The following is an 11,005-nucleotide window of genomic DNA, read 5'->3' as shown; positions in this document are numbered from 1 at the left end:
TCTTGCTTGGAAGGCCAACCTAGAGCAGGTGGAACCAGGCCTGGCCCTGAGGACTGAGGCGGTGCTGCCCTCCCCTGGTCACACTGATGTCCCCTGCTAGGCTGAACTGCTGAGATTGGGGATATAGCAAATGACTCTCCAAAGATAGCATGTGACACTCAGCCCTCCTCCCAGTAGCCTGCAGGCTGACCACAACCTACAGCACTTCCCATGCCGGCCGGCTCTCTCTAACTGCCCGAGGTCCTCTGCAAGTACTATCTTCACTGGGTGTAAGTGTTGCCTACTAATCCCACACTTGGAAGGCTGAGGATGGTTTGGGCTACAAAACAAACATACAAAACCACTGTGTCCTATCTAGCTAAAGCCCTCAGGGCTTAGGCGGAGCTCCTCGCTGGAGTTCCACTCAGCTTGCACCCTTGGGACCCCCTGCACGCTGTCACTACTTCTGCCTGTCCCCAACAGTCTCTACATATCTATTTGACTTCTTCTCCAGGAGCCTGTCTTTCCCCATACCAAATCAAGATGATCCCACCCATTTCTGCCCACTTTCTGGCTTCTCTGCTCCTGTCTTGAGGACTGACCCCTGACAGGGACCAGAGATGTAGCAGTAGAACTTCATCCAGGGCTATCCTGGCACTGCTTGGGAAGGAACTATGAGACCCAGAGAAGCACAGGGAAAAGCCACATAGTTTGTCAGTGGCTACTCTAAGGTGGGCCTGCCCAGGTTCCCTGGAGATCACACAGCTGTTTCCCCTAGGGACTCACCAGCATTGAAACCCATGTATATAGGATACATGTACCAAGGATCCCCAGCCCCTCACCCAGAGCAGGACCCAGAGGAAGCCGCTGAGAAAGTTTGCAAAACAAAGAAATGAATAAGCAAAAATATTTATCTAATGCCTCTGTGTGCTGGAAACTCAGCAGATACCAGCTCTGCTACAGGAATCCATGCTCATGTCACTCAATGTGGTACTGAAAAAATATCATCTGTGAGGAGGAAGGGGCATGCACAAGCAGTGGCCTCAGTCGAGAATGTCTACAATCAGTGGGCACAAGTGGGGCGAGTGTTTGATGCCCATGGTGAAGGCGGGTATGCGGGGCTTGTGCAGAGTGACCAGCTGGACGTCGTGGGATCCAGGGCCAGGGCGAAGTGTGTGGTCCAGTGGATAGGCAAAGCGCTTGGCCACACTATACACGGGGCTGCGGTTCTGGTAGACAGACGGCTCAGGTCGGGCATGCATAGCAGGTCCAGGGCCTCCTGCTATATCCTCTTTGTAGAACCAATTCTTGCTTGAGGAACCCAGACTATAGCAGGGGGCAGCTGGTAAGACAGGGGTGTTGGCCCCCAGCGAGTGTGGCAGCTGGTACTTGTTGGAGGCTGGGTTGGGATCCATCACTCTGTATGGACACCGGTAGCCAAACGTGTACTGGGGTGCCGTACGTTCGCCAGGGGGGCGAGTCTTCTCAAGGTTGTAGTGGCAGGGGGCTGGGGTGGTGCTTAGGCCTGGAAGGGAGGAAGATGGGGAGAACCTCACAGACCCTGATGCCAGATGCTGGGTCTCAGAGAAAGTTGAGTTCTTACCCATCCCTGGGGACATCAAAAAACAAAACAAAGAAACAAACAAAAAACAGCGCAGTAGCAGGGACATTAGGACTAAATGGCTCCGTGGGCAGCAAAAGGGAACCAAGATAGTCGCCACGATGGTGACATTGTTGTCATAAAACAAAAGCCATCCTTGTCATTGTAGCAATGATTCCTTGGCAGTCAACATGATGGCATTGCCCCATGTCCCATGATAGCACCAGGAAATTCTCTTTAGGTCACTAAATCTGTGAGCTCATTAACATGACAATATTGCTATTCTGACATGGGCCCTGTGACATCATAACACAATGTCTATCATAACATTGGCTTCTATGCATGAAATTAGGGACACATTTATAGTAAGGGGAGCATCATGATATTTGTGTCTTTGTTTTAAAAATAGAACCCTGACTGGCCTGGAACAGCTTTCCAAGTGCTGAGATTACTAATGTGCCCCACCAGACTTAACTAAACACTGGTGATATGACAATGAACAGATACCAGCATTCTCAGATACGGCCCCTGCTTTGCCCCTTCCCAGGATCTAAGAACGGATGCCTCCCATACCGCGTTCTCCCACCGGCCCACTTTCCCATCCATCTTACGTAGGTTGGAGATGCGCTCCTCCATGGGGACCTGAGGGCAGGTAGATATTCCAAAGCGAGTTGCTTTAGGATCCAAGAAATAGCAAGGCCCGGGGCTGCATATGTCTACGATCCCTGCGGGGGACAAGGAGGGGCCTGCCTGGCACAACTGCCACCCCACCAAGGGCTCCCTTCAGATTCCTCTGCCTCTTAGCTGTCTGTGTACTTTGATTTCCTCATCTGTAAAATGGGACCTCCTCTGCCTGAAAGCCGGAGGCTGCTGACAGGACCAGATAAGAACAGGCAGACCACAGTGTGGTCAGGCTCCTACCACAGACACGTCTGGGTTGGTGCCAAGGGTAGTGACAACCACTGTAGCTACCGTGAACATTGAGAAAGGACTCAGTCCCAGCCAAGAAACCTCTCTGCCAAGGATGTGAATTGGGGAAGGAGAAGTAGGCACCCTAAACCTCAAGCCCCCAAACACATGATCGTATCCCCACCCAACCTCTCATCTCACTGTGGACCTTAGCTGTCAGCCACCGGTCATCATCTTTGACTACTGCAAGCATCCCCAGCAGAATATGGGACACACACAGCCAAAGATCCCCAGGGAAAGAGAGACTTGCTCTGCTGGTGACAGTTCTAGGACCCCACAGCTCCCTGGGGAGATCTACCTTATACCTTCATATGTGGGGGTCCACTTAGGAACTATCACTGGTTTCCTTCTGAGTCCTTCTTCACCAGCCCTAGCACCCAGTGGCCTGTGACTGCATCTGGCCCTTGAGGGACAGACAGTGGGGACCACTCACGTTTCTCAGTGTGCCGCCTGTGCAGGCTGTAAGCTGGTTCCTGAAACATAGAGGTGTCATGGGCTATGTAGCCGGTACAGGATGGCCGGAGGTACTTGGCAGGCCCTGGACCTGTGAGGACAGACGAGACAACCTTTGGCCTCGGCCCCCAGTGCTGTGCACCATGAGAACACAAGGGGCTTTGCTCTGGCTGATGGCACGCTGCCACAGAGCTGCGCATTGAGCTGGTTCCCCACAAGGAAGGTAGTATGCAAAGCTAAGATGCAATTTCCTGTGGTTCCGCAGCCCGTTACAGAAAGACAACAGTCACAGTTAATTGAGAACTTGGTCTATACTAAGATTCATGCTAACCATTTGATCCTGTTATTTCAGTTCAACCTCTAGACAACCTTATTAAAACAGACAATCCTGTCTTTCCCATCTTACAAATAACAATACTGATGTTTAAAAAAAAAGCTATCCAGCTACAGCAACTGGTGATGTGAGATCAACAGAACCCAAACACTAATCACTGCTCCAAAACACTTCCCAAGTAATCATCGGTGAGTAGCGACCTAGTGAGAATTCGTATGCCTGGTGTCTATTGAAAGAAATCACTAAAGTAGGGCTGGTGAAGTAGCTGAGTGGTGGAGTTCTCACCTGTAATGTATGGGCCCCTGAGTTATAACCCTAGCACCTTGAAAAGCTCTCTAAACCATGCTGTGCACCCCCACACCCCAACACTCTTCCCTGCCTCACAGAGCCAGAGAGTGGGCCTAGCCCTGAGGTGCAGGTTGCTTTCAGGTCTTGAGGAATGTTTATTGGGGCTCCGTAGGAGGCAAAACTGGCAGTCTATGCCCTTGGCAGCAGCCTAGCAAAGGCCTAGCCTAGGCCATAGGGTAGGGCCACTCTCACCTTTGATTGTGGCCATGACAACAGGGGTCTGTTTTATATCCTTCCATGAGGGCACCTCTTCTCTCTTCTCCGGGTGCTGTGCGTAGAACACACAGTTCCTGGCCCCCTTGGGGAGTTTCATGGTGAAGGCTGGGAAGAAACATGAGCTATTACAAGCAGTGCCTGGGAGCCAGGAGCCCTACCCAGGCCCCTCCGTCACTACCCAACCCACTTAACAGACTCGAAAACGGCTGGGGGTTGTGAGGAAAGAAGCTTGGGCTCAGCTGCTGAAGGCACAGAGGTGTGGGGCCCAGTGACTGGAGTGGAGGATGACATCACACGGCGACAGAACTTGTACTGTGGGGCCGGAGTGTTTATTTCCCCCGTTGCCGTGGTGCCTGAACTGTGGCATAGCAGCTCTGTGTTGAGAGCCCAGCTACAGGAAAATTCAGTTCCATTGCCCACTCTTACATCCAACCAGGTTGAACGCCCTCAGCGTTCCCCAATAACCCTGGTCTGAGAAGGGAGCAGGGAGTGACACAGCCCTTGAGTCAGCTGCTCACTACCAGTGGGTCTCTTATCATTGGGGACAGGAAGAGAAAGGGTGTGTAGGTCCTTGGTGAAGGGTTCCTGCTCACCCCCACAGCCCTCTGGGGCCTTCTACCCCCCCCCTTCCCTTTCACCTCTCTCTCCCAGACTTTGAAACAAGTCCTTTCTTCTATCAGTCTTCCCACTGAGGTGTGACTGTCTCACAGCCCCTTCCCAGACTTCTTTGCCAGGGCATGATATATTTAAACATCCTCACCTAGCTAAAGGAATACTTACCTAATGGTGACATTTCAGACACAGAGTGAAGGGCAAACAGAGAGCGATAAAGGGCTCACACTGATGTCCCTAGCAGCAGCTTCCCGTGCCTATGGTGGGGAGCACCTGTGAGGGAGTGTGTGAGGAAATACGGAGGGCTGGAGCGGCTATGCAGGCTCTACATGATAGAGGGATGATCCCCGGGGCTAGGAAAACCCCAGAAACCTCTTCACCCCTAAGAGCTCAGGAGGAACCAGGGCTCCATCTTCCGTCCACCAATGGGATTCAATGTGAGCCAGGTTAAGAAAGGTCTTCATAGGAACGAAAGGACAGAGAGTAGTGGCCTTTAAATGGGGTCTGTCACCACTCCAGTGTGGACACTGAGACCACAACAGGGATCAAATGCAGATGGGCTTTTCTTTGGGTCTCCAGCTCACAAAAAACAACACGGAGACTTATTAATTATAAAAGCTCGGTTATAGCTTAGGCTTGTCCCACGAGCTCTTATAACTTAATCTGACCCATTTCTGTTCATCTACGTGGTGCCACATGACTTGTGGCTTTTATCTGTCCTCCTGCCTGTCTCGCTCCCCCTCCCTCTGGCGGGCGATGGCCTTTCTTCCTCCCAGAGCTCTCTAACCCCACAAGTCCCACCTAACTTTTTCCTGCCTAGCTAATGGCCATTTGGCTCTTTATTAAACCAATCACAATGACACATCCTCACACAGTGTGAAGGAATATTGCGCAACAATAAAGGACTTATCCAGAGTCCCCAGCTTCATCAGTGGCAGGAATGGAGCTAGGACACAAAGTTCAGGAAGCTCTTCAGGTCACGGTCTCGCTGCTCGCAGAGTCGCCACTGTGGTGATGATCTCGTGGCAGCCACCCAGCCTGGTCACCATCAGATAGCTAGGAATCAAGATTCCTAGGGACAGAGAGGCTCAGAGTAGAGAGGCTGGCTCCTGGCCAGAAGCAGCAGTCCTTTTTCTGGGAGACCACATCTCAATGCTACCTGCTCACCTCACCCTGTGAGCACCCTACGCAGTCTGCTCCCCTGCCTGGTGGGATTCTCCACATGTTTCCCTCCCAGGGGTCTCTTCTATTCCTGCCACATGTCCTTACACATAGCTTTCTTGAGGAAACGGATTCCCCCACCTTCACCTGGCCTAGCCTTTCTCTTCCGCCCTCTGTGCTCACTAACTCCCCACCTCTGATGGAGTCTGGGATCTCCTGAAGCAGGCACTTGGCGCACTCCAGCTGATAGTCCTTCCACTCCCGGCCCCTCCTTGTATCTTAGAGTCCCCTCGTTGTCACGTGGGTTCCAGTGTCTCCTCAGCTTTCAGTGCCAGCTGTCCTTCACTTACAACCTGGGGGCCCTGCTTCATGACTGCCTCTGCTTCTAACTCCTGCCCTGACCCTGGTAACTGTGGCTCACCTAGGGCCCACTCCCCAATCAATACCTGATCCTCCTCTTGTGCCGAGATCTCTGCCAACTCCCTCTCAGGCCCTGCTCCCAACAGTGTTCCTGGGTTTTCCATCACCTCCCTCTACCTCCCCCTGGACACCAGCCTTCCCATCTCCTACTCCCTAGCAGGCTCTAGGAGACACCTGACTCCTCCTCACCCTCAGGCCCTTCCTGCTTTCAGAGCTCTCAACCATGGATTTGGCAACCTCAATGAGCCCCACCTCTGGGCAGCTTGCTCCCCTGTCCCCAGACATTGTCCCAGCATGTCTTACTCCCCTCTGCATGAGCAGGGCTCCATTCGGTTCCTACGCGCCGGTGCCAAGCGAAAGCAGGCCATGAAGCCCTGCTGTAGCTACCGCCCTCTCAGCCAGGCCGACCTTCTTCCACGTCCCAACAGAAGCATGGCTGCTTCTCCCCAGAGTTCCATGCATCATCTGCCACCTCTGACATCTAAGGTCCCTTCCGTCTGCTAAAAAAAAACTGTGCTTCTGGAGACTGGACAGATGGCTCAGTGGTCAAGAACACCTGAAGTTCTTCCAGAGGACTGGGGTTCAGCTCCTAGAACCCACATCGGGTGACTCATAACCACCTATAACTACAGTTCTAGGGGGTCCGATACCCACTCCTGCCCTCTAGTGCCCTGCATGCATGTGGTATATGCACACACTCAAACACACACACACACAAAATTAATAATTCTTTTTAAAAAATAAAAAACAACTCTGCCCTAGAACCCATCCATGTCTCTGTATCCACCTGCCCCTCTCTGCCTGTTCACAGACACATTTACTCAGAGGGTGTTTTCTCTTGCGGTGGCCAGTCTTGCCTCTCTTTCCTTCTTGACTCACTGGAAGCTGGCTTTAAGCCTAATGCTCCACCCAAGCCAGGCTGGACTAGATGCCCACAGACCTGCAGGCAGCATCTTCTGATTTGGCCTCTTGGCAGCACTGGCCAACACAACTGACCACTCCCTGCATCCCGCAGAACCTCTCCCGGCTCCAAGACTTCCTCCTGGTTTTCGTTTTCTGGTTTTGGCTGTCTCTTTGCAGGCTTTCTTCTGGCTCTTCTTCCTCACCCTGACCTTTCTGTACTGGCAGACTCTTATTAATCACGAAACAGAAAATAGTAAGTTTCGGTGGATGCAGTCTCGTGGGCTCTCTTCCTCTCCCAGGTGATACATGTGAAGATAAGTCAGGGTGGGGGCGCTGTGCTTGTTGTGCGTGCACGAAGATCTGAGTTCAGACTCTAAGGATCCACATAGTCAGCTGTGCAGAGAGCAGTGTGTGCCTGATCCCAGCACTGGGGAGCAATGCCTGACCATTCAGTTCACCTAATCAGTGAGTTCCAGATGCAGGGAGAGACGTTGCCTCAACAGAGGAGGTGGGGAGCAATCACGAAAGACACCCGATGGTGGCTGGCCTCTGGCTTCCACACAGGTGTACGTACACATAGATCTCGCACAAAAGTTTTTTGTTATTCTATTATTCAGTTATTGTGTGTTGTCTGGGTGTGTGCATGCCACAGTGCATGCATAGAGGTGAGAGGAGAACTTTGGGGAGTCAGTTTTCTCCTCCCACTGTGGGGTCCAGGGATTAAACTTGGGTTGTTCAGTTAGAGAGCGCTTCTACCCACTAAACTATCCTGCTGGCCCCAGTTTGTTGGGGGGACGGTACAGCTCTCACCATGTAGTCTAGGATGTCCTGGAACTTGCTATGTAGACCAAGCTGACCTCAAGCTCACAAAGATTACTTGCCTCTGCCTTCCCAGTGCTGGGTCAAAAGGCATAAAACACCACACCTCATTCCCCAATTTTTAAAATAAAAACCCAAACAAAGGCAAACAAAACAAAGGCCCACCAAGGGAGCTGCTCGTGCCTCCTGGTAGGCTGACGCAAGGAGGCCACAGCATCACTCTGACTGTGCTCCACAAAGATACAGAATCTGAATCAAACAAAAGAATACGAGACAAGTCAAGATTCATCCACAAGATAACTAGCCTGGAGTCACAAAAAAGAAAAAAAAGAAAGAAGAAAGAAAAGCCAGTATCACAGAAAATAAAGAAATCCTGAAGAACTGTGCCAGACTTATAAAAACTCCAAAAGTCACACAGCTCAATGCAACACAGAAGGCAGGGCTTGCTTTTGATGCAAAGGATGTCGTTACGAAAATTGATCAAAGCAGAAATAAGTCTATGGTTTATTTCAAAGTGTAGCCATGTTTGTTTCCTGATTGAGCATTGCACTCCTAAAAGAGAAGGTCTTTGCTCCTAGAAAACACATACGGACTTTTTTAAAGGGAAAGTACTGAGTGTCGTGGCGCCTGCTTTTAGTCCAACGCTCAGGAGGCAGAGACAGGCAGGTCTCTGTGATTTTGACCAGTCTGGTGTACACTATTGTGGAGAGTAGACCAGCGCAGATTGGTGTAGCGTTCCGGAATAATCAGGGCTGCATAGAGACCCTGTCTCAAAACAAATGAAAGTGTAGTAAAATATTAACACCTAGGAAACCTAGGTGAAGAGTGTGTGAGAAGTATTTGTAATAATTTTGCCACTTTTATGTACGTCTAAAACTGTGTGCAATAACAAATCAATAGAGAGTAAAATGTTATCAGGCTCCGTGAGTAAAGCACTTGCCATGTGAGTGCGAGGACCCAATTGGGATCTTCAGAGCCCACACAAACCCAGGCTCAGTAGCATGTGTTTGCAATCCTCGAGCTCCTATGAGATGGAGGGCCAAGGCAGGAGAATTCCGGGAAGTTGAGGGCCAACTACCCTGACATACACAGCAGCAGACAATAAGAGGTTCTGCCAGAACAAGGGGGAAGGCAAGAACTGACACCAGAGGTGGTTCACATATACACACACACACACACACACCACATACACACACATGAGACAGAGAAAGAACTGGCACTAGAGAAGAGGACAAAGAGAAGAGAGGAGAGGGGGGGAGAGAAAGGAAGTGGAGGGGAGGGGAGAGTGAAGAGGAGGAAAGGGGAGGAGAGAGAGGAGAAGGGGAGACAAGACAGGAGGGGAGGGGAGGGGAAGGGAGGGGAGGGGAGGGGAAAGAGAAGAACAATTTAAAAATCAGCGCCTGGTTCTTCCAAGTTCAGATCTGGACCTTTGTCTCACTTGATGTCACTCTTCATCTGCCCAAGGCAGTCCCCTCTCCTCTTGTGGCTCCTTCACTAATGGCACATCAACAATTGCCTAACATTTCTCTGTTCCTCCTATACTCTCAGCAGCATTAGGTTTATGCCTGCACCATGCCACTCGGGTTTCACATGAGGGGAAAAATCAACATGCCCAACTCACGCTGTAGTTGAGAATGACCTTGCACTTCTGGTCCTCCTGTCTCTACTTCCCAAGTGTAAGCCACATCTTCCCAACTATGCCTGGTTTTATTCGGTATTTCTGATCAGACCTAGGACTTTGTATCTGCTAAACAAGCCTTCTATCAACTAAGCTACATCCCTAGCCTCCAAAAAACTTCTTGTGAGATATCCCCCATCCCTAGTTCATTTCAGTGTGTCACCCTACCATCCAACTTAGTGCCTGAGCCTTGGGCTTGTTCTGCACACCTTTCTTGTCTTTACTGCCCAACTAATCACCAAGTCATTTTGGGGAATTTCTAAGTCCCGAAAAGTCAGGCTCCTATATATTAGTCACCCCCGTGTCACCAGTGCCCCCCTCCAGCATAGTGCCTGGCACCTGGTCTACAATTAAGAAATCTTTCTTGAGAGGGGGGTGATGAATCTGTTGATAAAGTACCTGCCACAGACTCATGAGTGCTTGTGTTCAGATCCCCAGCACCTGGTAAAAGCCAGGGACGACTGCACACCTCTACAACTCCAGCGCCAAGGAGCAGCGGCTGAGAGCAGAGAAAGGCAGATAGGAGCACTTTGTCCAGTCGGTCTAATCAATGAAGTCCAGGTTCAGGGACAAGATCCTGTGCAAAGGTGGGGGGACTGGAGTACAGCTCAATGGTTAAACTCTTCCAGAGGACCTGAGTTCAGTTGACAGCACCCATGCCATTGGCTCCCAACTGCCTGTAATTTCAGTTGCAGCAGATCTGACATCTTCTGGCCTCTACCAGCACCTTCACACATGTGGCACACACACACACACACACACACAATAATAATAATAAGGAAGCTAACGTGAAGGACTGGCTAGACAGCTCGGCGGGTAAAGGCACTTGCCACCAAGACTGAAGATCTAAATGTAAGCCCTGAGACCCAAGTGGTAGGAGAGAAATGATGCCCGAGAGGAGCCTCTGGATTTCACTCGTGTGCTGTCACATGTATTTGTGCACACACAGAAATTAAGAGTAGGACGTACAGCAATTAAGGAAGACACCTGACATTGCTCTGTTCTCAACATGCATGTGCACAAACGTACACACATACCACACACACGTTCCCACATATACACTCGCATAAACACATGAATACACAACATGTATACATCCTGAAAGAAAAAATCTGGGGCTGGAGAGATGGCTCAGCAGTTAAGATGTTCTTCCAGAGGTCCTGAGTTCAATTCCCAGCAACCACATGGTGGCTCACAACCACCTGTAATAAAATCTGGTGCCAATTTCTGGCCTGCAGGGACACCTGCAGGCAGAACATTGTATACATAATAAATAAATAAATCTTTTAAAAATTAAAAAAAAAGAAATCCTTTGAGGGGCTGAATGTGCAGCTCAGAGAGGACTAGCTGGACAAGCCTGAGTTCAGTCCTCAGCAGAGGAGATTTGAGTACGTGAATTCTTTAGCCCACTGGTTGGTCAGAAGAGTACCACTCTACCAGCCGGAGCAGAGCATCCTTTCTGAGTGCAGACACAGGACCATCTCCCTTACTGGCCCACCCTTGGCAGGCAGCT

At 50.6% G+C, this 11,005-nt stretch overlaps 1 protein-coding gene across 1 annotated transcript; it reads right to left on the bottom strand.

Moving 5' to 3' along the window:
* Positions 1 to 915: 915 nt before the first annotated feature.
* Cimap1c (ciliary microtubule associated protein 1C) lies at positions 916 to 4,282 on the bottom strand. Its single transcript, XM_075967783.1, has 4 exons — positions 3,876 to 4,282; positions 2,982 to 3,092; positions 2,191 to 2,304; positions 916 to 1,504 (listed from the first exon to the last, which is right to left on the bottom strand). The coding sequence occupies exons 1-4, from the start codon at positions 3,994 to 3,996 to the stop codon at positions 1,023 to 1,025; spliced, it is 828 nt and encodes a 275-aa protein (XP_075823898.1). The 5' UTR covers positions 3,997 to 4,282; the 3' UTR covers positions 916 to 1,022.
* Between the last annotated feature and the right edge of the window lie 6,723 nt (positions 4,283 to 11,005).

This window comes from Microtus pennsylvanicus, chromosome 3, assembly GCF_037038515.1.
Source record: "Microtus pennsylvanicus isolate mMicPen1 chromosome 3, mMicPen1.hap1, whole genome shotgun sequence".
Lineage (NCBI taxonomy): Eukaryota > Metazoa > Chordata > Mammalia > Rodentia > Cricetidae > Microtus > Microtus pennsylvanicus.
The sequence above is the reverse complement of the archived record's forward strand: the minus strand, read 5'-3'. Positions and strand labels throughout refer to the sequence as shown.

Excerpts from the sequence above, each read along its gene's own strand:
- Cimap1c (XM_075967783.1), bottom strand. The coding sequence starts at position 3,996 with ATGAAACTCCCCAAGGGGGCCAGGAACTGTGTGTTCTACGCACAGCAC. Across the intron at positions 3,093-3,875 it reads TGTCATGGCCACAATCAAAG|GTCCAGGGCCTGCCAAGTAC; the intron begins GTGAGAGTGGCC and ends CTGTCCTCACAG. Across the intron at positions 1,505-2,190 it reads GGAGCGCATCTCCAACCTAC|GCCTAAGCACCACCCCAGCC; the intron begins GTAAGATGGATG and ends CCTCCCTTCCAG.